Source organism: Malaclemys terrapin, chromosome 7, assembly GCF_027887155.1.
Source record: "Malaclemys terrapin pileata isolate rMalTer1 chromosome 7, rMalTer1.hap1, whole genome shotgun sequence".
Taxonomy (NCBI): Eukaryota; Metazoa; Chordata; order Testudines; family Emydidae; genus Malaclemys; species Malaclemys terrapin.
Genome location: NC_071511.1, coordinates 9,914,563 through 9,941,753, shown reverse-complemented (window position 1 = coordinate 9,941,753; position 27,191 = coordinate 9,914,563). Strand labels below are relative to the sequence as shown.

At 41.7% G+C, this 27,191-nt stretch overlaps 1 protein-coding gene across 18 annotated transcripts in view; it reads left to right on the top strand.

The window, feature by feature from the left end:
- Positions 1–27,191, top strand: part of FOXP1 (forkhead box P1) — a 508,113-nt gene that overhangs the window by 364,852 nt on the left and 116,070 nt on the right. For all 18 annotated transcript variants that reach the window (XM_054033886.1, XM_054033882.1, XM_054033884.1 and 15 more), the window contains one exon: positions 1,474–1,575. In XM_054033886.1, coding sequence (XP_053889861.1) covers positions 1,474–1,575 — 102 coding nt within the window. The remainder of the gene's footprint in view (positions 1–1,473; positions 1,576–27,191) is intronic.

The window sequence follows — 27,191 nt, the reverse complement described above, 5'->3', positions numbered from 1 at the left end:
AAGAAGCCATTCATTTCACACACAAATAGTGAAACCCCTAAACAAATTTCATTCCTCCACCGAACGTGCATTAAATAAATGTCTCCAAGAGCATACACAGTAGGAGTGTGGCAGTCTCTCTCCTGCCTTCCATGTAGACATCTTGCATTGGGACTATTTTTCTTGTTTTATATTAATGAAGTCTTCAGTCTGCCCACTTTTACACCTACACATGTACTGAACATCTCCAAGGAGACAGCAGGCTAGAGTCCCAGGCAACTCTTCTAGGCATCTTAATTTCCAAATGTCCACTGCAGATAGTCTTTGGCTCTTGCAGGCAGGCTCTCTCCAGGGGCCCTCTCCTTTGCATCTGAAATGCTGGTGAGTGCACCAAGCATCTGCAAATGGGCTAGGGGGAGGGACATTCTTCCCATTTTCTGTCTCCTCCTCCCTTTCTTTCCGCCACCTCATCAAGCAGTGTAGACTTTTCACGGCTGCCTGGCTCCAGTTCTGAGCCCCTTTCTCAGTGGTGGGAGCCTGTTTCAGAATGTTCCAGCACCATCTGATCTTGTCTCTCACCTTTCTCCCAGGAATCAGGCCTCACTCTTGAGTCCCCTCTTAAAGGAACAGCATTTCCTGGTTGCTCTTTATTCACCTCCCATTGAAGCTTTCTCGTGGGCTCTGTAGTTGATGTGCTACAATCTTGTCAGACTCTTTTTGGGTGCAAGGGATACAGCACATTCTCCTTGGGCTGTTTTTCTCTGCCCTCTCTCCCCCTTACCTTTACATGGCTCCCACTACCAACCGAGCCTTTACAGAGAAGCGTTACTGACATAAAACAAAAGGTGCCTCTTATTGCATTGCATCTCTCTTGCCTAATGCCACTGCCTCTAGCTGCTCCTTCTATGGTAACTTCCCAGAATCCTCTCTTGCCTATGCTGGCCCTAGGAGGATTGCACCAGTTATCATGACCCACAGCACATGTGTTAACACCCTTCCCAGAAGGGACAATCCAGTTAACCGCCCTGCTTTGCTGTAGAAACTCCAGACCATAACGGGAACAAAAAGAGTGTGAAGCCTGCCAAGTCTTTATAGGAAGCCATTTTCCCAGGACCCAACATCCAAGCCAATCTGATGGATGTCTGGGCTTTTCCAGCTACATACAGTTAGATAAATCTATAGTAGTCACCATGGAAAAATCAGCAGTTACCCACAGTTACCACATAGTAGCAGTAACTCTACTATTTTCCTATTTCCCTATGGTTAAAATGGGAGATAACTGGTATGTCACAACATTGTGTGTGAGTGCTCAGATTTTTAATGGAAGCCACTGTAGTATGAGCACACACATGCCTCAGGATTTCTTTGGTGAGCGTGCTTCTGGGAGTAGATCAATGTCTGATGTTCAAAAGGATGTCTTGATCAAATACTATGCATGCCGCTTCCCAAATTTTGTACAGTACAAACTCAATTTTTAAAATTCTTTTCTTCCAGGCTCTGCAGGTGGCACGGCAGTTTCTACTGCAGCAACAGCAGCAGCAACAAGTTAGTGGATTAAAGTCACCCAAGAGGAATGACAAACAACCAGCCCTTCAGGTAAGAAAAGTGTGTGTGTGTATGCAAATACATTGCTAATTAAAGCTAAGGAACAATGTCATATATTAATTTAGGCTGAGATTTTTCAAAGTTCTCTGCTTTGGCCTAATAGGTTTCAATTGAAGTCAATGCCAAAACTCCCGTTGGCTTCAGTGGGCAAAGAGTGAGGACAATGCTGGGTACTTTTCAGAAATCCCGCCCATAATGTAGACATACTTTGACAACATGTCTTTATGGGTGGAGAAGGTTTATCACAAAAGTGAATGATTTTTTTTGTTTTGTTTTACTGGTCCGTTGTTGTAAGACTTGAACATTTTTATTTGAAGACTGTTCCGTTTGCATTCCATGTTCACCCAAACCATCAATTTGCTGTGTCAAGAGGACTGTGAAACCATTATGATATCCTATCATCATTTTTTACTGTATTTTGGGCTGCACAGCGCCAACAGGGGTGCTATATTTGCAGTTACTTTAGAAAGCCTAAATATTATTAGGCTTTGTGGGGTTGTTACAAATTCAGAAGGCTAAAATCAATAGACTATCTCCAAATAAAAGATGTATGCATAAATGAGTGGTTTTTGGTGTAGCCTACTTATCAGCATGGCTAAATTATGGAGCTAGAGATATGAGAGATCAAATAGGTCATCTGGTTAATGACAATATAGGATTGTTCCCTACATTACATTTCCTATTGTTTTTGCCATTCTAGTATTTAGAAGCCTGAAGTAACAGCAGGACTCTCCTTAGAATACTATTCCGTAACATAACATGACACTTAGGAAGTATTCCCTGGTTCCTAAATTATCCTTTTCTTAATTTCATCCCATTTGTCTAAATTACAGTCCTTGTAACACTCTAAACCCAGTGTTTCTCAAACTGGGGTCTGTAGACCGTGGGGGGTCTGTGGCCCCCACTGATCAACTCCTCCCCCTCTGCAGGCTCAGCAGGTCTGAGACCGGCTCCCTGCCTGCCCTGGCTCCGCTCCGCTCCCGGAGGCAGCGGCACATCCCTGCAGCCCCTGGTGTGGGGGGCTATGTCTCTGCGTGCTGCCCCATCCCGAGCGCCAACTCCGCAGCTCCAGCCTATGGAAGCTGTGGGACGGTGCCTGCAGGTAGGGGCAGCGCACGGAGACTCCCTGCCCCCTTCCCTCCCTGCCTGGTAGCCGCAGCCCGAGAGATGTTCCGGTTACTTTCGGGAGCTGCCCGGGCTAAGCACCACCCCTCAGCCCCTCTCAACTCCCTACCCCAGCCCAGAGCCCACACCCCGCAGTCCATCCTGCATCCCAACCCCCTGCCCCAGCCTGGTGAAAGTGAGTGAGGGTGGGGGAGAGCAAAGGAGGGAAGGAGGATGGAGTGAGTGGAGAGCGGAAAGAGGTGGGGCAGGTGTGGGGCTTTGGGGGAAGAGGTGGAGTGGGGTCAAGGCCTGGGGCTGAGCAGGGAGGCTTGGGGGTCCCTGAAAAATTTTAAATCAAAATGGGGTCCTCGGGGTTGCTGAAGTTGGAGAACTGCTGCTCTAAACAATTACTCTCCATTCTTTGTGTTCAAACTCTTCAAATGTGTAGATGTTACCATGTCCCTTACATAGCTGCCTCTTTCACCCAACTGTACGTCTTTAATTCTTTAGATCTGTTCTAATAAATCAACCCTTCCGGACCCCTGATCATTTTTCTTATTTATTAATGATTATAACTTTTGTTGTTGTTCCCTTCTGAATTCCGGTTTCTCAATGTATTTCTGGCATTGAGATGTCCATAACTAAATGCAGGAGTTCAAGTAGAGCCACATCAGAGCCCTCCAGAGAGGGGCTATTTTCTCACTGTTCTGTGCTCTGATGTTTCTGCCTTTGTAGCCCAAAATTATACTGGTCTTTTCTTGTTTGTTTTTATTTGCTGTACTATCAACCCTAGTTCTCTGACAGCATTAGTTCTTCTCTTGCCTTTCATTGGGTATATGTGATTCAGATTCTTTTCTTCCCCAAGTAGAGATTCTGTTGTCCTTTAAACGTGAAGTAGAATATGAAAGATAAAGCCAACATCGCTACAGACCTTGAAAATAAAGCTTATGGGCAAAATTCTGCAGTCCCAATAAATTCAAGTGGGAGTTTTGCCTGAGTAAGCATTAAGTGTTAACTGAAGAATTTGGTGCAGTAATGGTAATTTGTAGCATTTAAGTATTGACTTTATCTTCAAAGTGCTGTGTAAATATGATTCCCCAAAACATCTTCAGGAGGACAGTCCAATAAGTAAGTACCATTATCAGTGTTGGATGGGGAAACTGAGGCAGGCAGGTTGAATGACGTGCTTAAAATCACAGAAGGAAATTTTAGAGGTGGGATTAGGATGCATGAATTCCTGGCTCCCAACCCTGTCTGCTGGGCAACACCTCTCTCTATATCTAAACTATTATTCCTTTGGAAAGTATGAATCGTTTTGTCAATGGGCAAATATAAATTTTATTGGAAGTGTGGAGCACTGTAATTCAAACTGTTATATTAACACTTCCAAAAACATTTTATTTGGTAAATCCATAGCTGATCCATATGCCTTTTAATAGACTCTTCCGCTGGGGACATTTTTAATGAGATATTGTGCTGGCTAGGTCCAGTGTCAGGTAGTAAAAGAAGTGCTTTGTTGTGCAGATGTCTTAAGAATAGCTCCAGAGGATGAAATATGACTGTGTTGACCTTTCAGCTGTGAGCTTATTTGTCAGGATTCAAATAAGTTGAAAGGATCAAACCAAACAGTTTCCGTAGTCAGACTGGGAATTGTGTTGCAGAGGTCAACAGTGAAGGCCACATTGCAGATTCCATAACATAGCCAATTGTTGGTACATATTAAAGTACTGGAGCAGCTCCGGCAGTCAGAGACACAATTAAAATTCTAATTTATTAATGTATACAGAGAGCTGGCCCAGCCTGTCACTCACTGATTCAAATGACTGCCCATTCTTTTTTCCCTCACTCCTGGAGCTTTTGCAGTCTTAAACATACTGCAAGTCTTCTTGCATATAACAGACCCTGAGTGCTTTGGTAAAATGAGAATGTATTATTTCAAAAAACAAAAAAACAACCCTAGAGCATTGGTTTGAGATTATTGAGAAACACACACACACACACAGAAACACACACACACACACACACACACACACACACACACACACACACACACACACACACACACACACACACCATCATCTGCCTGATCACATTGCTTTAAATAGGAGATATTATTTCTGTCATACAGTTTACAAAATCAACCTGTATAGTTTCCATTCCAAAAATGTGCCCATTTTAGAAAGTTTATTTAAATAATGAACCAAGTTGTCTTTGCACCTAGTAAATGACCATAAACCTTAATCCCTTTGGATAGGTACAGTGTTTACTGGTTGTTACTTATTTTTGTCCATTATAGAATACTACAGAAATTTCTTTGCTCTGCTTTTTTACATGCTTGGCAAGGGCACTGCTGAAAAGTGCCTTAATGAGTGTTGTCTAGAGCTCAGTTTCTATGAAATGTGGGGGGAAGGGAAGAAGTTAATCTAGAATGTTGGTTCTGTTAATAAGATGCTTTGTGGCTCTGCCCACCCTTGAGTTCATGAGTTGACAGGCAGGGAGGGTAGGCCAGCTTGATAGGAATACTGAATGTAGTTCATACGCATACAATTTATGGTTGCTGCAGAATACTGCTAAGTGAAATCTCAGTCTCGGCTCTCTAATTTAATACTGGCTGGCAGGCTTTGTCAGGTAAACTGGACTGGCACAAACAGCTGTGGAAAATTTAGTCTAGTACAGTGCTATGAAGCTAATTTGTTATCACCTTGCTGAGAATCATTTCTCATAAACCTTGTGATTCACTGATAAAATAGCCAAAGCATTTAAATACACCTTGGCATCCTATGGTCTCATTAGGACATCATACCTTGAATAGTTTGCACGCAAACGCATGTTTTACACTGATAATTTTCAATATATCTTGACCTCAATCACTATAGCAAGAGATCTGTTTTAGCAAATTTTAGACGTTTGGTGTATGAGAACTTGGATAGAGAAGGGGTGATGTGTTCTCCTCATAGTTTAAAAAAAATAAATCTCCAAATATACTATGACTCATATTTTGAGCATATCTCACACTTCCTTGCCTTATATTTGGCAGTGACTCCCAGCTTCACAGCCTGATGATACAAACAAAAGAAAATAAAAGTTAAGGAATGGATTTAATAACCAGCAATTGCAGGAAGTGGAATTCACAACCACAACATTAGGTGAGGAAGGGGCAAATCTTACAAGTACTTGCCATGGGTGTCATATTCCCTTGAATATGTGAAACAATTATTTGAGCCATCCACGTATGCTGAGAGCCCTGAGAATTCGTACATTTTACCCAGCCAAGACAAATTTACTTGTATGTTAATAGATTATTTATTGATTAAAATTTGCAGGTTTAGTTGCTGATTCTCTTGGTGATTATTCTTTAAGCATTTTAGTTGCTGGCATGAATACATACATTGGAAACAAATCAAGAGACACATTTTCTCCCAAGAAAGTAAAAGTGCATGTGTATTTTGGCAATGCTAAAAATATTCTTAAAAAAAAAGTAGTAGTAAATGTTGTGTGTTACATTGAATTGAAAGTTGGACATAATGGCTTAAAATGGATTTAGAAAGTTCAGGGCAGGATTTTGCATTTGAAACTGATAAGATGATGCATTTTTTCAGATTATATGGTGATCATAATGTGGTAGATAAAAAGTTGTGAGATTTACCAAGATTGAATTTTTTTTACGTTGATGGTGAAGGGTTCTATTAAGAATTTGGCAGATTTTTTGGTTAGGGTGGTTTTTCACCTTAGCATTTCTGTTTGGTGCTATATAAAACATGCTTTAGGCTGTTCTTTTGTTTAGCTTAATGCTACATGATGTATCATGTTGGTACTTCTTATCAATATCATAAGAAATCATAGATAATAACAAGAGCAAAAAAAACACAAGATGTAATGTAGAAATCAGCAGTAGTGTGAAATTATAGGTGGTTACAAATTGTAAGGGCATTTTCCTTTTTAATTTTTTTTAATGAAATTAGAAACTTAACTGGCAACTCAGTATGCAATTAAAGATAAAGTGAAAAATAATTTTACCCTTGTGCAGGTTTCTGTGTTTCTTGTGCAACAGTTGGCATAACTAACAGCCTAGGGATCTGCATACATTTTATGTATTAGTGGTACATTTAACGAGTTTTAAACAAAGATCCCTGAGCTCAGGTCTTAGCAGTTAAATAAAGGAGAAACTGGGATTTGTTCGAATGTATTTATTCATAATTCTTAAATCTACATTACATCCACTTACAGATTTGGGGTGAAATCTTGACCCCACATGGAAGTCAATGGTAGTTTTGTCATTGACTTCAGTAGGGCCAGCATTTCACCCTTGCAAGGTTTAAATGGTTTTCCTAGTAAAAATTTCAGTAGCCGCCATTTGAATTCTTCATTTTGTATCTATTGTTTTTTTACTGGCCTCCATTAGTTTTTTACTAACGGACCTTAATAACTCCTTTCATTTGATAAAATAAACACGGACTCATGTGTGTGTTTGTGTCTGGTTTTTGAGTCTTTATGATTCACCTTATTCCAGCTCTATTACCAACCAGGGGGGCTAGCAAATGACGTGCTTTTCTTAAATGAAAGCTGTGATTTTCATGAAATTATGTGACTCCAGCAGGTGGAATTGTTAGGAAAACTGTGTTTGTACAGTACCTAGCACATGGGGTCCTAGTATGTGGTAATACAAGTAAGAAATACTACTACTACTACTAAATATTGAGAGAGTTTGGCAACACAGAGTATGGTCAGCAAGTATTATTTTCATTTTATAGATGGGTAAACTGAGGCATAGAGATGGCGACTGGGCCAAGGCCACAGAGTGACTTAGGGTGTCTGCACTGCAGTTGGGAGGTGTGATTGCGGCCCGGCTAGACATAGCTAGATTAAAGCTAGCTCAGGTAACTCGGGTACTAGTAGCAGTGAAGCTGTGGAAGAATGGGCTGGCCACCTGAGTACAAACCCAAACTCGCTAGTGGGCTTGTAGTTGAGCAGCTAACCTGTGCTCCCCCAGCTTCACTGCTATTGATAGCTTTAATCTAGCTAGCTCAGGTATCTCTGGTAAGTGTACATGTGCTGCAGTCACACCTCTAATTGCAGAGTCAGGAGTAAAAGCCAGTTTTCCTCATTCCCAGTCCTCTGTGCTATTAGACCACCCTGAGAGCTTTTTTTTAACAGGTTTTCTCCTTGTAGGTTAAACATCTATGGAATTTATTTTAGATATGATTTTTTTTTTAACCTGATTGTTTAGAGAGTAGTCTAGGGCTAACTATGTGTCAGAACATGGCTTGGAGTTTGTTACAAACATCATGGAAGAAGAAAACAAATGAAACATTCTTGACTGGTCAGAAATGTGTAAATTGCTGACAAAATGACATATGTAATTAAGAGTGCTCCTGCCATTTTACCTTGTGGTTTACACCTACAGTGTTGAAAAAAGAGAGTGACTCCCACCTCGCTAATTACCATTATCACTGAAATGGTAGGGTTTGAGTCATTAGTTCCATGTGCATTTAATTAGAGGAAGGCTGAAATTGGATTTAACTTATTACTTTTTCATGGATCACTTTCTTGTCATCACTTCAAATTGGATTGCAGCCCCAGGTAACTAATTATGAGAGCCACAGGATCAAGAGTGGAAAAAAAGGTAATTAGGAATAACACTGTCGGACCCTTGCTGATAGTCCACTTGTGTGTTGGAAAAAATGAGAGCAGTATTTTGTAGTATTACAGATTAGGGAGTTAAAGGTATGCACTATTGCTAGGAATCATGGGAGACTGCCACCACCTATAGTGGTTTATATGATGTACAGCTGGGTTGAAGATGTTATATCGACATGGTTCCACAATCACCTCCTTAATACCTAGATTAAACTTGTAAAAGCAACAGATTGCTTGTAGGTATGAGGCATCTCAACAACGGTGTAGTTACATATATGATCACAACATAGCTCTCAAGGCACTTTTGAGCTATGGAGTGTTTTAAGTACAGCAAGTTAGAATTGGTAATGTATTAATGAACATAGAAATGATCTTTTTGGATCATTAATATCTCACAAGAAGATATATCAGTCCGTCCAGCAACAGAGAGGTTCATGATCCGTGTATCAGGTATTTAGTCACTATTTCCAGCATGCTAAAATCAGGACATTACTTTCTTTTGTCCGGTTGGGGTTTGATTTTTTTTAGATATTGTAGATAGGATTGCTAAATTCTTCTTTCTTCAGAAAATACTTTAAAACAAATGGATTTATTCCATGTGCAGAACAGAATTCGGAACTGCAAGTAATCAATTTTATTGACACAGTCTGGAAAAAATGTTGATGAGAGTTCAAGGATGTGAAAAGATTGAAATTTAAAAGTACCTAGCACTGAGTGTAGCAAAATTTGAAAAGTAATTTCATTAAGCAAAGAAATCTATTGTGTAGGGATCACTAAGAGGAGAGTTATATTTTGGAGCTAATGATATTGCAAGGAGGTAATACATCTGGGGCTTTTTTGCCTTTAAAAGATCAAAAGTTTTTTAATTTCTCAGTGAATCAGAGTTCAAAGATGTAACACAGTTTCTTAAAGTTGTGTAAAATGGATGTTCTTGTTCTGTTAATATAAGCAAATATTTGTGACTCAGTCTTGAGTAAGTGATGCTTGCTTATTGTTTCCTGATGCAAGTAAAGTATAGGAAATTATGTGAACTTCATGCAGAAGATACTAAACAATCAGACTTCAAGAATGATACATTCCAGTTACAGAAGTTACTGGTATTTCTTTCTTTACATTATAAAATAAATCTAGAGATTAAAAAATCACCTCAAAAACAGAAGTGATGCCTTTTTTAATACATCTTAAGTTGATTTAGAGTTTTTATACATAATATTCATCTGTGGTTAAAAAGGGGGCAACCTAAGGTCAAGTGATGTACTGTTTCCATTTTTCCGTATGAGTCTCTGTGTGTGTGATAAAAGCAAACTCCTTTATTTTGTAAGTCTGCAGGAATTTTTGATGAAGTGCAGAGGTCACTTTTCTGTCAATTTGAGTAGGCAGCGTTTTTGAACTACCGTTTTGTTTTGGGTTTTGTTGGTTTTTTTCCCCCCTCTGCTACAAACCATGGCACTATCCTGACACATGCACATGACAGTGCTCCAATCTGCAACTTATTAATGCACAGTACTGGAGCCTATCCAGTGGTTAGAAAATTTCCTGAAGTCTAAAATAACAGCAGTTGGTGCAAATGCCATAGAACAGAAGTGACAATGAGGGGCAGTCCGGTCCATTTGGCAAGATGCCCAGGCAGGAAAGCCAGCCGAGATATTAAAACAGAGAGATTGAAGCAGGGCAAGTGGGTTGTGCTTGAAAAGTTGAGTCCTGGGAAGGAGGAAACAAAACCTCCTGTGACCATAAGACGTCTTCTGTTTTCCCTACAAATGATTCCTGCTATGTGCATGAGCATAATTGGGGGGAAAAATAGCCCTTGTAATAGAAATCTCCAGCTTCCAAACTGATGCCTGGGAGATGGAGAAAAGGAGAATATTAGTCAAACACACTTTAAGTAATTGTTAAATGTAATCACTGAAAAGCAGTTTGGAAAATGTACACTCAGGCAATGTGTGCATTGATGTAATTACGGTAGTTGTGAGGTGAAGTCATACCTAGTAACTGTTTTTTGTGTTGCCTAGCTTTTGTTACTCAGCTATGATATCATGGACAAAATATTATAAACATATCATGGCTATAGCATGCTTTTGTAACAAAAGATCAGGAACTTTTATTAAGTTTGTTTTTTTTGTCATATTGTAAAAATTTATTATGTGTACTGTGTATATTAGAAACAGATTGGGGTAATTCTGTCTAAATGAAGTCATCCCAGCTATTTCCAGACTGTCTGTTTTTGGTTCTGAATAATTTTCATACATCAGATGGTTGTCATATTTAGTAGCCTTCTACATTTTAAATAGGACATATCCCATTCGGAACTTTCATGGACTTTATCAGCCTTAGTTTCTAGGGATATTTTGTTGCATTAGTATTTTAAATTGCTGCATATTACAGAAACTGGCAGAGCAGGAGTAAATTTCAACTTAAAATTTCAGGAGCCACTGCCATATCTGCATTAAAGCACTAGATTTTTAACTACTTAAGCAATACAGTAGTACTGAAAGCTTTCAGCAACACACAGTAAGGAAGTTCCTGCCAAATACATATTTCAACTTGTCTTCTTGTATTCACATTTTAAAACAAATACATTTCCAATAAGGAAAGAAAAAAAACCTAGTGCAAAATAAATACACTTTGATTAGAAGTCTTTTAGATTTAAAGGGATTTTTTCCAAAATCAGAAAAAAGGTGTATACTCTTTGTACCAAAAATATTAAAGAACAAGCTACTCTTCACTTCAAGTTTTAATTCTACACTTATCTACATATCAATTAAACCTTTTTTTCAATTCTAAAGGCAAAATTATCCTCTGCAATCTGCACTGTGGACCTTTATGGTATTCTCTGTGTGGCGAACAAGAGAAGAGTATGCACTGGAGATGCCGCATGGCTGATAAGAAATCTGCAGCAAGGATCAGAGAGCAAAATTTTGCCCTAAAACTGTAAACTTTGCCAGAAATACTTGAGTTATGGCAGTTTGTGGAAGAAAAAAAAAAGAGAGAGAAGGCATTTTGATCTAACTTGTTTGAGCTGAAGAGAGCAGCTGTTTGCCTCATGTGTTTAAATCTCTAGAGCTAATATTGAAGTTTCAGGGCAACAAGTGCAACATTGAAGAATGAGTAGAAACTAATACCAGTGAAACAATTGGAAATGCCATTTTGAAAGTGGCTTTGGAACTTGACAGTTTTATGATTCTGTAGTCAGGTTGGCAAAATATTTCATACAATGTGTACATGGAGAAAACCGTTACACTGCTGAAATGTTTTTACCTTCATAATACATGTAATCTGCCTTTTATAAATTACTCACCTATGTAAGGTGTGATATAAATGGCACATAAACTGAAATCATTGAAAATATAGAAAATTTAAGAAGACTGACGGCACAGTAAAGAAAGATACTTTGTGTCAGGATGAAGTTCGACAAAACAGAGAAGATGGAATAGATTATTAAATAAACTGTGAGAGAGGATGGAAAAGGCACCTCGCATTCACATTCTGAGAGGAATTGGTTTACTCGATTATATGCAACTGTATCACACTCAGGAAAGTAGAAGACAAATGAAAGCAAAACAAAATTTAATTGAGCTATTATTTTGCAGACTTTGGCTCGGTTTCAGACAGCCTAATCAAATTGTGCTTTGCTCAAATAACTAATGTTAAATGCAGTCTACCAACAGATGTTTAAACAGAGACTAATTGGAAAATCTACATCCTGGGCTTAGTAAGTCTAGTTGAAAAAGTTTTTTAAATTATATTCTGAAGTGAAGTAATATAATGTGATAGAAGTCCCAGGAAGCATATGCGTCTTCAGAGAGCTGTGCGGAACGGTGTCCAATTAGTGTGAACAGTCAGAGGTGTCCACTCTGTACAGTGGAGGTCATAGCTTTGTGCTGCTCGCCACCCACAGAAATCTCCTTTATCATGTTACATCTCTGGAGTCATGTTGCAGTACCATAGATCATGCCATATGCCGATGTGTGCCGTGTAAGTAATGCAATGGAACACACTGATTGATGATATTTAAAGTGATACCATCACGATTATTAGATCTCAACACTGACCTTCCTTGCCAATTCTGTCACTTAACAGGCTTTTTTAAAATCATATGATTCAAATAATGTGCTGTTCTATTTACGTTATTAATCTAGGTGGCACATCCTGGCATTGAGCATTTCTGATGTATCTTCATTGCCATTTGGATTTCCTCAATAAGATACAGTGCAACACAGAGCTAAACAGCGTGGGCCAAATTCATCCCAGTTGTAAGCCGTGACCCATCAAGTGGGCACTGTGATGTCAAAAGAGTTCCACCTGGCATGAATTTAGCTTCCTTGGCCTGATGTGTCTCTTGCATCAGTTTTAAACGAGTGTAACTCCTGGGCTGTTAGTGGAGTGTTGTCTGATTTACACCAGAGTAACGGACTAAGGCCCCCTACATGATTAATTGGCAGGTTGCATATTTTTACATACTTTTCTGCATTGTTGTCATCCATCGCAACTTTGGGCTAAATTGTTATTCATTAATTGGAGGTTATTAAGAATGGGTTGGACAAACGCCTATCAGAGCTTGTCTGTACTTGGTCCTGCCTCAGTGCAATAGGCTGGACTAGGTGACCTCTTGAAGTCCCTTCCAGCCCTACATTTTGATGATTCTGTGTTTGTTTATATTACAGTAGCACTCAGAAGCCCCTAAATGAGATTACACTCCACTGTGCTAGGCACTGTACGTACAGATAGGAAGAGAGAGTCCCTGTCAAGAAAAACTTCCAATATAGACAAGACAGACAGAGGAAGGATTAGTATCCCCATTTTGAATATGAGAAACTGAGGCACAAAGAGTTTAAGTGATTTGTTCAAGGTCACACAGGGAATCTGTAGCAGAGCTAGATATTAAACCAAGATCTCCCGAGTCCCTGTCCAGGCATTTCACCAAAAGGCCACCCTTTTTGACATTTTACCAGCAAAATTGTGCAACTAACTTATACTTACCCTGTTTCCCCGAAAATAAGACATCCTCCGAAAATAAGGCCTACTTACAGTTTTGCCTCTCGTTGTAATATAAGGCATCCCCCCGATAATAAGACCTCCCCGATAATAAGGCATCCACCGATAATAAGGCATTTTTCATTTCTGAAAAATAAGACATCCCCTGAAAATAAGACCTAGCGCATCTTTGGGAGCAAAAATTAATATAAGACACTGTCTTATTTTCGGGGAAACAGGGTACCTTTTTCACAACTGCATGTGCAAATTGCCTGATTTCATATATAAAATGTGTCTAATCATTTGTGCGCACAATTACCCAATCTGCACAGAGGCATGGTAATTGCATGCTGAAATGAGGCAGTTGCTCACCAAAAGTACGTGACAACGTGGCCTCTTATTTGTATTCCTTCTCTCCTTCATTGTGTGTTGAGATAGGATGCATTTGGCTGATCTCAGTGCTCATCAGAGAGAGATTCTCTTTACAGTAACAGCGGCTGCCAGATTGAGCACTTTGATGTCCTTCTTGGTGGAAGGATCTTCAGGATTGTGCCTTGGCGAGGAAGAAATCCGACTTTCCAAAGACTTTCTGCCATTTGAAAACTTCATTATCATTGATGGATCATTAGCTCTACGGGCTTGTGTGCCAGACCTATTTACACAGTGTGAAACTTGAGAGAAATGGACTGATATTTGGATGAAAGAACAGATTTGAGTAAATTCATAATTGGCCTTTTGGCCCACGTCAATCTTTGTTTCAGCTGGGACCAGAACTTATTTAAAGTATCACGTTTTGTGTCTAATACCGTGAGAATGTCTGTCCTTGCCCTTGCGCTATTTCCAACCCAGGAACTTAAACATCACGGAGAAAAGCATGGTATAAATTTCTAGATGGATCAAACCAAAGTTGGAAATCTTGCAAGAAACCCTTCTCTCAGGCTCTCCAGCCTCACTTTTAAATAGGAGTGATTGTAAAACAAGGTGCCCAAAATTGTGAACAGTTTATGTAATATGTTCCCATCTTTCATTGGAAAAGAAAGGGGCAGTGAAATTTTTCTGACCAACTCCAGTAGTTCAGATAAGCATCCATAGCAAACCTGTTGAGATTTGTCCATCGCTAGTTAGCACAGCTGAATCCACTTTCCTGGTTCAGTAATTTGAATCGTGTTATTTACCCTTGCAAAAATGTAATTTTTGAAGACCTTTTTGTTGACTACATGCTATTACTGTGGCAAGTTTGACTGTTAAATGATGACGCTCCCTAACTCCAATATGATGTGCGTTCTCTTAGGGCAATGTTCTTTTAAGGTATCACCGGCTGTGTTCCGTCTTAATACCCATCATCTAACAGAGAGTAGCCAATCTGAATTTTTTTTTAAATATAATTTACCAATTGGAGTCCCACAAAAGGCAGATTATATTTTATGCTTTAGGAACAGCAGGGCAGATATTTCAGAAAAACTGTAGACAGCAGTCATTTTGAGAATGTGCACAAATGACTTTGAAAATAAATATTTTGCTGCCTACACAACTGTATTCACATTCCTGGGATCACAATACCATTTGTGTGATGCTTACACCTGATTACATAGAATATAATAATGCTCAAATGAAGAAAATTTTACTTAAAATCAAAGGCAGAATTAATGCCCCCTGTGAAAACCTATATTACTGACTGGGGTGTCGGCATTAGAAATGGACAAATCAGTTCAGGAAAAAATAAAATCAGCTTGAGCATTCATTCAACCTCTGATCCAAACCTGAACATAAACGTTTAATCCTGTAATAATAATTATGCTTCTGCAGCACCCGTCATCCAGAGATGTCAAATGATTTACACACAATAACTACCTAAGCTTCCAAAGATCCCTGAGAGTTAGATTAGAGGTCTGTTGGGCTTTACCTGCCAGGGAAACGCAGCCACCTCTAGGGAGAAACGCAGCCGCTGTTTAACACTGCACAGCAGTTTAGGACAGGTAGTGAAGAGTACTGTATGTGTTTCAGACTGTGAGGGGAATAGAGGTTGCAGGATACTGTCTGCAATCTGGTACAGCACATAGCTGAGGAGCCAATTGTGGCAAGTCTTTGGTTTTTTCCCCTTTTTACAAGGGTGAAGGAAAATGTGATTTGCTGGTTGAAAGAGGGAATTTTCAGAACTTTTTGGAGGCCCTATTTCTACCTGCCCTCCTCCACTCTTCCCCTGGTTGATTTAGTTTAACTAGTTTAGGAAAAGCTGCAGCCAATTCGATTGCAGTTTCTTTGCATCCTGGCAGTCGGCAATGTACCACACATCAGGTAGGTGGGCATGGATATCCTGGTGTTAGATTGGTTCAGTTATGGCCCCATACCTTGTAAAGATCATGGCTGTGATGCATTTTCTGCTGGCGCCTGCCTAAATGGGAAAGTTTTGTGCTGCGTGCTCTGGGGATTTCCTGGGAACTTGGCTGTCACAGCTGCTAGACAGCACCAATGGCGGGCTTGGGCAGAAGCTGAGAGTCTGATCGCAAGGTGGAGGTTTGCGGTGGTTCGTTGAATAATATTCTGTGAGGTGAGCTGCTGTAAGCTGTGAATTCCAGAAGTGAGGAGAATCTGGGGAATGGTTACGGAGGTTCTAGAGTGAAAGAAAGGAATCTCAAGATTTGGATAAGCAATCCAGATTTTGCAGAGGTTAACTGAATTATCATTACTGAAATGCAGCATTTAATTGTACGCTCAGCAGTTCTTTCCGGTTTTGTCCTTTTATTATGGGAAAGGGACTTTGAAGGAAAGTGTGAACTGCACGAGAGAAGACACAAAGAGAACAAAGAAAATCCCCTAAAGTAAAACATGTCAGAGCAAGAGCCAGTAAAATAAAAGTTGGCAAGTCAAAGAACTTGCATTGATTTTACTTTTAACTGTATGTTTATTCAAATACTGAGAATACAGATTAACTTTGCTCAATATTTATCATTATTTTACTTGCCTTGGAATGGAAACAATAAGCACTCTGTTGATTGGGTTAAAAAGTTTCCCCATTTTACTCTGGCTTCTACAGCCAATCCCTCTATCATCAGATACAAAACTATTTATTTTAACTTCTGACCCTCCTTCAGGGATCATTCTGATGCCACTGACAGCAACATTTGAGGGACTGTGCCTCCTCTTTTCCAAGTGGTGGAAGCACACAGCCGTGTCACATGAGATTGAAACCTAACCTTCCTTGATCGTAATAAAACTTGCAGAATAAATAGTTAAAAGAGAAAGGCGGGATGGAAATCTGATAAAGTAACTCATCAGAAAAGTTTACAGCTTCACTGCAAAAGGAGAAAAAGAGCAAGTGGGAAAGGGCAAATGACAGGTAGCTCTGATTCTTATCCCTATATCTGATCAGAGGAGGCCCGAAGGATGAGGTGTTTACCTCCTCTGTATCAGTGACACTAACCCCTCTAGTATAATAAAAAAAGGAGCAAGGCGAATCAGTGGAGTTATACTGCTGTGGAAGGTGACTGTAGTGGTGTTACCCTTGTTTAGAAACAACAAAACCCTAGGCTGCCTAGCAGGAAGAAAGGCCTCAAAGCCCTGTGGGAACACTCTTGCAAGCTGCAGTGTTTGTGTATTTCTTGCAGATCACTGTGGAATTGTGTGTTTAGGGGAGGGGGGTTGTTTTTGTATAAGAGCATTAATGTCTTTTGCATTCAGGATATAATTAAAATGATTTAACTCACTTTATCCATAAAAGACAGTAGAAGAGAGAGCAGTTATACAACATAAAAATAAGCAGCTGGGTATCTCCATAGGCGTGTTTTGAAGGCACTTTAGCTTGTTGCTTGGAAAATAGATTCACTTTGAATGGTTCGCTCGGTTGTGTCCACAGAGGAGAAAACAAACTCTTGTCTTCTGGGAGAGTCCCGCGGTGGATGTGTTGTACCAACGGTGACAACTGCAACTGTGTTTTGTTGTTTGGTTTCCAATTCCACGTGAGCAGGTGGAACTCTTTAAAAAAACAAAAAAACAAAAAAAAACCCACTTCTTGCTCTGTAACTTTGTTTTTGTTTTCAAAAAGCTTTTAACAACAGGTGCAGCAGCCAAGCAGCCGTATTCCCCTGGAGGAGGGTCGTATAATAATTATGGAGGGTAGTTGTTTTTTTCCATTACTGGTTGATTTCTCTTGGCACCTGTAGGAGGCCTGTTCTTTCACTTCTGTATTTATCCACTTTGGCACTTTATTTGAAAATACAATGCAATTTACTTTCATAACAATGCCTCTCAACTTAGAGCAGTTATGACAACAGAATAGTTGCAAACGGGACAAGGTTAGGATGGGACTGTACGTGAGGAGAGGACGTGGAGGGTAGATAATTGTAAGTGCTATTGTCAGAAACTGGTTGACAGCTGATTGGCTGAAGGCAATTTAGCAGAGGACTGGGGAATCAGCAGTTAAGTATCGGGAGTCTGGCAGAATGTTCCAGATAGCTACAGTGGGTGAAGCTAGCAACACTATTTAGGTGCTACTGGGCAGCAAAGGTCTGAGCTTGGACAGAAGAGAGGAGGAAGTGAGGGAGCTGAGAGAAGCAGGGCTGCCCATGGGGGGCGGCAAGTGGGGCAATTTGCCCCGGGCCCCGTAGGGGCCCCCACGAGAGTTTTCAGTGGCCCCCGTGAGAGTGTTCGGCGGCAGGTCCTTCAGTGCCGCCGAACACAGTGAAGGACCCACTGCCCACAGCGAAGCTTCTTCTGCTCTGGGTCTTCCGTGGCAGTTTGGTGGTGAGGGCTCCTTCTGCTCCGGGTCTTTGGCAGCAGTTCGGCGGTGGGTCCTTCACTCGCTCTGGGACCCACCTCCGAAGTGTCCCAAAGATCCGGAGTGGATGGACTCCCGCCACCGAAGACCCCAGGTCCCCTGAATCCTCTGGGCGGCCTTGGAGAGAAGGCCGGAATTATGTCATAAAGCAAGTGGATACCCAGAACCTGGCATCTCTGGGTGCTATCTTCAAAGTCTGTTACTCCTTAGTTCTTACTACTTCTCTCTCTGCTCTTTTAAAAGGACACAGTCAACTTGAAATCTAGCCAGTTTAAAAGTGGTGTCAGGTGCTACGTTTGAGTCCTTCTGACAATTTTTGTTGTTTTTAAATCACATTTTCCTACATAATAAATGGTTCCTCTTTCCCCTGTTGCTGTGTGGCCACACACAAACAGCAGGGGAAATGGTCTGACTATACAGGAGGAACAAAGTGCTGACAAATGCCCACGGTAAACAAATGGGGACAGAAAGAATTTGAAATAAATTATTTTCCTTCTAGTCACCTAGCTTCAGTAAACATAGTTATTATTTGAACTATAGAATACAGTGAAAACTGGACAGTGGTGTGTGGGGTTCTTTGTCCCCTGAATTTCTTCTCACTGATGTACTATGTGGGGATCTTAATCCCACTGGGTATGTCTACACTGCACACTAAACCTGGGCTCTGACTCTGGTTTGAGCCCAAGCTGTCTTCTGTCCACACACAAATCAGACTGACTTAGGTCAGCAAGCACTCTGGACGCAGGTCCTAGGATCCTGCTAGTGGGTGGGACAAAGCCCAAGTCCCGCCATGACTCGGTTCAAGCCCTGTCATTTTGCAGGTGGTCGCAGGTCAAATCACAGACTTGAGCCTGCAGGTCTGCATAGTTCCATATGGATGTGTTAGCATGGCTGAGAGATGTGGGTCCAGCAACTGTAAGCCCAAGTTTACAATGCAGTGTTGGGCGCTCAAGCAAAGGCTTGGAAACACAGAGTCCCCAAGCCTGGGTCCCACAGACCTGGGTTTACAGTACATTATAACATACCCAACTACATCTGAGTTCCCACATCCTTGGCATGTAACACTCATCACTCCTTCCAAAAGCCCCTGAAGAATTGTTTAAACATTACAGCTAATATAATGGCAAATGCAATTCTGTTAATAGAAATATGGTATTTATTAACAACACATTTTTCATGAGAATTGTTATTTCACCTACAAATCTAGCTGTCTCTTTTTTTTTCTTTTTAATGCCTCTTTATTGACTAGGAGGTTAAACATTGTAACTGTCTCATATGCAGATTTTTTAAAAAATCAATAACTTTGTATTATTAGTGCAGGCTTATGAACCAGATTGTACTACATAGTCACACTGATGTCCCTTCCCCAGGAGGTATGGAGAGATCTATGTGTACAAAGCAGGTGTTTTCATTTGTGTAATTGGAGTTGAGTTTAGCACAGTACTACTGATAAACGAATTACACATGTTCAGTAATTCATAGAAAGTGATAGTAATTTTGCTTAGACACTTGTTTTCCAAAATAGATTTATAAAAGCAGCCTGTTGTCAAAACTACATAGGTACCTTTAAAAACAATAACAACAACAAAAAAACCACTCGTCAGAATTTCCCCACACACACGTTTTGGTTGCTAAAACAGCAATACCTCTTCCTTCTTTATGCTTAAATCAGTAACTTTTACAATTTAAATAGTATCCTGTTTTGACAAACTGCAAACCACAAGTCTCAAAGAGAAATACATGAAGCCTGTGTCAATAGATGCTGGCATCTCTCAACAGGAAGCTTTGGGGTGACACGTTGTCAGTATCTGATGCAGTAACAAGGAATGCTTAACCTTATGCATTAGATCTGGAAAATGGTAAGAAAGGCTCCGGTGCTTCTTATGCATGTTTACACTGATAGCAGTACATAGCATAACAGGTTTCTTCACAAAAAAGGTCTTTGTTTCTTCCATTTTTGCTCATTAGGACGGTGTTCTGTATCTCTGTAACCATATTTCCACAGCTAAAACTGCCATTCCCATAGAGGCTGTGTAAAGTAGAAATGCCTGCAGCCATACTATCACCGCAGGCTGTAATCTCATCAGATCTCTCTAAAGGCAAGCGGCACTGGTCCCTGCTTAGATGAGTGACCTCCAATAAAAGTCCAGGGTGCTAGAGGGAGCCGTATTGGTAATTCAATCTGAATCACTTTTCCCCATGAGGGAATTCTGAACCAGTGACCCAGGATCAAGTTAGAAACGGCTGTGCAGCTGGAGTTGCTGTCTTTCAAAGTAGAAGTAAAACTGAGTATTGGCCACTTGTCATGCAAGATCCCCGGGTATTTTTGAGTAGCCCGAGCACTCAAATTCCATTTGGATAGTTACACATTCTGCCTATCTGAATTTCCCCTACAAATTCAGTTGGATAAACTATTCTTTTTCATATCTCAGTTATTGTGTAGTATTGCTGTGCAGTATTAAACAGCCGTCCTGCTCAATGCTAGAGGTGGTTTCATTGCAGTGATAAAGTATAAACAGGTTATATTAAAAAAAAAAAAAAAAAAAAAAAAAAAAAGTTGAAAAACTTTGCAGAAAGAAGTAACCGTGCTGGTTCTGGATGAAAGACGTGGTTGAAATGTAAGTCATCATCATTAAGATAAGTGCAGATTCACAGGAGAAGGCTTTAAAAGTGACTTATTCTGTGACTGTGTATATGTAACTCTAATTTAATTCCTTTACCCAAACTTCTGTTCATTTTACAGTTGAGGTTGCTCAGCTGCGCTCCCTATCCAACCATTCCTGTTAATCTAGGAAGTTGCCACTTAAGCCACCATTCCTATCCTCACAGGAGCCTCCATTCTCATGCCTTCCCGTTCAAACATACTCGAACCCTCTAACTTCGCAGCTCCACAACGTCTGGTTTTCGACCCGAACTCCAGGTCGACAAGGAATCGTGGCAGCTCCAGTCAGCTCAGCTGACTGGGTTGCTAAACGTTCGGTTGGCTGCAGCAACCAGCTCCCAACAAGGGGCTGGTATATCCCTCTGGCTCCTAGGCGCAGGGTCAGCCAGGGGGCTCTGCACACTGCCCCATCCACAGGCACCGCTCCGCAGCTCCCATTGGCCGTGGATCCCAGCCAATGGGAGCTGCGGAGCTGGTGCTCAGGGTGGCACCTGCACCGCAGGCAGGGGTGGCGCACGAAGCCCCCCTGCACCTAGGGACATGCCGGCCGCTTCTGGGAGCAGCCTGAGGTAAGCGCCATCTGGAGCCCAAACCCCCTCCTTCACCCCAGCCTTGAGCCCACTCCTGCACCCAAACCCCTCATCCCTGGCCCCGCTCCATAGCCTACGCCCCCAGCTGGAGCTCGCACCTCCTCCCCCGCCCCCACACCCCAACCATCTGCCCCAGCCCGGAGCTGCCTCCTGCACCCTGAACCCCTCATTTCTGGTGCCACCCTGGAGCCCGCATCCCCTCCCAACCCCCAGCCCAGTGAAAATGAGCGAGTGAGTGAGGGTGGGGGAGAGTGAGCGATGGAGGGAGGGGAGATAAGGTGAGCGGGGAGTAGGGGGTGGGGCAAGGGTGTTCAGTTTTCTGCAATCAGAAAGTTGGCAATCCTAACAACATACTTCCTTATAGGATATGTCTGTACTGCAAAGAAAAACCCGGGGCACCAAGTCTCAGCCCAAATCAGTTGACTCAGGCTTGCAAGGCTAAATTTTAGCAGTGTAGATGTTCCCGCTTGGGCTGAAGCCCATACTTAGAGATCCTTCTCCCTCACCAGGTTTCAGACTCTGAGCTTCAAAACCCAAGTGGGAACATCTATACTGCTATTTTTAACCACACAGCCCTAGTTTCCCGATCCAGAGTCAACTGATACGGGCCCTGAGACTTGGTGCCGTGGGTTTTCCCGTGCAATGTAGACATACTGATTAGCTCCTTAACAGTCCTACTTTGTCCCCAAGCCACTGTAGAGCCCCGCAGTTCTCCATGTTCTCCAGGGAACCCCAGTTGCTTTCTCTCTAGTCCTGTAGAGCCTTTCTCACTCATCCTGCCCCCTCCTGCTCTCAGCTCCCCACAGTTTTGTCGCCTTTTGTGGCAGGGGCGTGAAGGCAGGTCCGAAATGCCCTCCCACTTTTGATACACCTTGTTTCCTCACTCCTCATTTCTTCTGCCACTCACCTCTGCTTCAGAGCTTGTTGCTAAACAACCACCAAAAAAAGAGAACAGAATTGACAACCTTAATGCACACGGTATAGCTTGTATCGCTCAATTATAAAATAGTGTTTTAGTAAAACTTTAATTATATTTTATAAAAGAGATTTTTAAATTTTCCAAAGTGCCTATGTGATTTAGGAGCCTGTGGTCTCATCTACACACAAGTTGTACAGCTGTAATTAAATTGGTATAAGAAAAGCAGTATAACCTTCCCTCTGCCCCTCTCCCCTGAGGCCTAAGTCCCATTTTGACAGCTAACAGGCACTCAGGAGCCTAAGTAATATGGACTTAGGGTCCTAAAACGCAACAGCTTTTGACAATGTTACCTTTATTATTGTTGTGTTTTCCTGCTGGGTGAGTTTGGTTGTAGTGGTTATTCTCTAAGGACCATTGGACATGTGTGTGCCCAAACCCAGTAGCAGCCTTGGAATATTTGTAGCACTGTGAGCTGTGCACGTAAAATTCAATCTGGGTCACAGGGTAAATCGTTTTCAATTTTACATCAACTCTTTGTTCAAAAGTGTCCTTTCCACAGACACTCCCACCCATTTCCTTCCTTCCTTCCTTGTTTTACACTCACTTCCATCTGCCTTGTAGCATCCTTCCCTTGTCCAGGAAGGCTTTGGTTAAAGCTCCCTTTGGAACCGTTGACTGGCCACGCGACTCACTGCACAGCAGTATGAGGCCATCCCCATACCAGGAGCTGAGCACATTACCTTTGCAGTATTCCTCGTCTGAGCTGATGAATGAGACCTGACAAGGAATTGAATGGGTTTGCTCTCAGGGTATCGCAGAACACGAAACACTAGGCCACTGGGTCAGGCCATGAACGTTAAGGCTTTTTAAGGACACTGCAGAAGTACCATATTTATCTGGTATTTGGGTTCTCCGGTTGCCGTGCAGCTTGTTTGGGAGACTCATTCTGCAACTTTTCTTAAATGTCTTTAGTATTTTAATGAGATGTCAATTGTTGTGATGCTGCCAGATTAAATACATTATCATTAATTGTATTTCAATACCTGCCGCTGAGGTGACCATAAAGTTTTCAGGAAGATGCATTGTTCTCCTTTTTACTGTTTCTGAAAGTGGCATTGATGACCTATTCAGGCTACTTTGATCCCGCTCCTTACAAACTGGAGCTTTCCACATGAAAGGGTTCCCTGGCGAAAGAAGCGGCACTGATCATAGTTTTTGCTTTTATAAAATCCTCAATACACTAAAAAGACGATAAAGAGTCCGGGGAGCTGGTGGCTCAGGAGATTCTGTAATGGGGATCGCTTATTCTTCACCTCTGTTGAACGAAGCTGTATCCAGCCCAGGTTTGAGTTAGGGGGTCTGTGTAAAATGAGTTTTGTGGTATCAGTCTAGGCAGGTTTTCAAAAAGCCTAGAGGATTTGGACTCTGAATAGATTTGCAGATGCCAAAGCCAGAAGGGACCATTGTGATCCTACTTTGACCTCATATATAACACATGCCCTAGAACTTCCTTGGAATAATTCCTAGAGCATTTCTCTTGGCACCTTTTGAGAATTCCATCCATCATTCTTAGCGGATGCCTGTCCACATCAATGCATTTAGCATTAATTAACAGCCAGGCTCATTGTGTTACTAGAGAGGCCATTAACTGCTTGGGCACCCCTAGAGACGGGAGTTCCCAAGTCAGGAGCAAGGTGGATATGGAGAAGTTGCTACCTCTGTTCTACCTATTCTGCAACCAAATGAAGGACTTCACTCAGAAGCACCTTTTGGGCCTGATCCTATGCTATTGAAGTGAATAGCAAAGCTCCCAAAGCCAGTGATGCAGGATCAAGTCCCTAGTAAGCACTAAATTCGACTTTATTTAAAACTAATGGTAATGCTACACCAAAGGTAACTTAGTCACAGAGCCAACTACACTGATATCCCTCATATCTTTTGGAATCTGAAATACTTCCTTAGAAAGTTGAAAATAACACTTCCATATCCGTTTTTTTCTTTCATAGCTCAAACTTAGGGCCTGGTCCTGCAAACACTTAAGCATGTGATTACAGTTACTCATGTGCTTAAGTTGTTTCAGAATTGGGCCCTTGTTTTCTTTCTACTTCATGTTTCTAAAGAAGCTTCAAATCCCTTTTATGCACCTACGTCAGTAATAATAATAGTAGTTAATAATTAGCACTGCCATAGCACTGTTCACCTTCAAAGTAATTTCAGGCATTAAATCTGTGAAGCTCTAGCTGACAATATTACAGTGTTGACTTGTTACCTCACTGATGTTGCAGAGAGAACGAAACCTACTTTTTTTATGTAGGCCAAAACAGGGTCAGTTTTTTAAAGTACAAAATTGGCAAAAATAAAATTCACTCCTAGGCTGACACTTTGTTTGCCAAATTTCAGCACAGAGCCAGTTTTTAAAGCTGAGTAATAAACACCTGGAAAGTTCTGGTTTATTATGGCAGTGCTGAAAAGCCATTACATGAGTGGCTCCACTGTAGTACAGGAAAGCCCGCTTAAAATCCTGTGAAACCTGTTAAACTTGAACCTTCGTCTCTGTGAACATGGGCTTTGCCTTTGAGACTGTTGCTTGGAGATTCAAACTGAGCTTGTATGGATTGGTATGGCACATCAGTAGAGGTTTTCTTGTCCCTAACAAAGTCCACATGACTAATTTCAAAGTGTGTAGTTGGATGGGCTCAGAGCTCAGGTATTTGTTCCTATGGAAAGTAGCCACCTCCTACCAGAATCTCTCCAACTTTGGGAACATCTAAACTGGGAGGAGTGGTAGATACACTGGAGGGTAGGGATAGGATACAGAGGGACCTAGACAAATTAGAGGATTGGGCCAAAAGAAACCTGATGAGGTTCAACAAGTACAAGTGCAGAGTCCTGCACTTAGGACGAAAGAATCCCATTCACTGTTACAGACTAGGGACCGAATGGCTAGGAAGCAGTTCTGCAGAAAAGGACCTGGTGGTTACAGTGGACGAGAAGCTGGATACGAGTCAACAGTGTGCCCTTGTTGCCAAGAATGCTAACGGCATTTTGGGCTGCATAAGTAGGGGCATTGCCAGCAGATCGAGAGACGTGATCATTCCCCTCTATTCGACATTGGTGAGGCTTCATCTGGAGTACTGTGTCCAGTTTTGGGCCCCACACTACAAGGAGGATGTGGGAAAATTGGAAAGAGTCCGGCAGAGGGCAACAAAAATGATTAGGGGGCTGGAACACATGACTTATGAGGAGAGGCTGAGGGAACTGGGATTGTTTAGTCTGCAGAAGAAAAGAATGAGGGGGGATTTGATAGCTGCTTTCAACTACCTGAAAGAGGGTTCCAAAGAGGATGGATCTAGACTGTTCTCAGTGATACCTGATGACAGAACAAGGAGTAATGGTCTCAAGTTGCAGTGGGGGAGGTTTAAGTTGGATATTAGAAAAAACTTTTTCACTGGGAGGGTGGTGAAGCACTGGAATGGGTTACCTAGGGAGGTGGTGGAATCTCCTTCCTTAGAGGTTTTTAAGGTCAGGCTTGACAAAGCCCTGGCTGGGATGATTTAGTTGGGGATTGGTCCTGCTTTGAGCAGGGGGTTGGACTAGATGACCTCCTGAGGTCCATTCCAACTCTGATATTCTATGATTCTATGATCTCTAGTTACCTTGCTGAATCACCTTCTGCGACTCCCCCACTCATAAGCTGTTCCTCACAGAATGAGGATCCAACCCAGAGTGGGAGCATGGAACTGGCCATAAGAACCAGTGTGGGCATTTCCCAGCAGCATGGATTGGAGGGTGGGAACAGTGAGGACAGTTAGGTACTGAGACAGAGAACAAGAAGGGAAGAGGAGACAACATTTAGGAGAAGGGGGAAAGCTTGGGGGATGGTGTGAGGGGATAAGAGTGGAGGCTAGGGGAGATGGAGCTTGGGTTCCAGGTGAGTGTAGCAGTGCTTGAAGTGGAAAGGAGAGGAAGATGGGGTTTGCAGGAACAGGGAAGAAAGAGCTTGTGAACAGGAGAAGGAAGATATTGGAAGGAAGGAGATGGGGACAGGATTTTAAATGAGAAAAGAGAGATGCAGCAGGATGGTTGGATGGAGCTAGAAGGGATGGAGGTCCAAGTGATGGGGCTAGAAGGAGGGAGGAACAAAGGGACAGATCTTGTTTGTTAGGTGACAAAGCTGAAGGAATAAGCGGTACTGCACTTGGGACAGAAAGGAGAAGTGAAAGGACCCAGGGGAGGGAGAACACAAAGTAAGTGGGGAGAAAGTGCTGGCAGTAGAAGTAGGCACAGCTCCAGAGGACAACCCCACCACACGTTATTTTCCCATATCATCCCCTGTTGAGCCCGACAAGCAGAGCAGCAGGAAACCCTAAAGAATCTGCTCAACTTTTTTTGTTCTAGGTTTGAGGGCTGATTTCTGTAGTTTTTGGAGGAAATGGGGGTAGCTCCACTTCCTTGTGTCTGTGACCTCACTAGTGTACCAGTTTATCAGTTTAGCTCACCACCTTGCTTGCATGCAGATTTCACTTTTCAGATAAACATCAGACATGCAGATGTTTGAAACCATAGCTGGGAATTGAAAGTTGTACATTCCCAAGGTAACAAACAAGTCTGTAACTAACCCAGCCCTTTCACTCCATTCCTATTTAGATTTTGCATCAAGATGGTGAGGCTGTGAAATAGACCAATAAGTACAGCACAGTAAAATAGTAAATTGACCAGTTAAAGAAATCAGTAGATGAAGGGAATAGCTATTAATGTGCCTAGCCAAGACACATAATTATGCCCTAGGACTCTTCCAAACTAATGTATGTTAAAGATATAAACTGATTAAAAGAGAGATTTTTCTGTTTAGGGAACTTTTGAGATAGCAGGATTTACACTGCATTTTTACTTTTATATTACAAGTTATAAGGAACATTTCAGCAAATCCAGTCATTTCTAGTATTA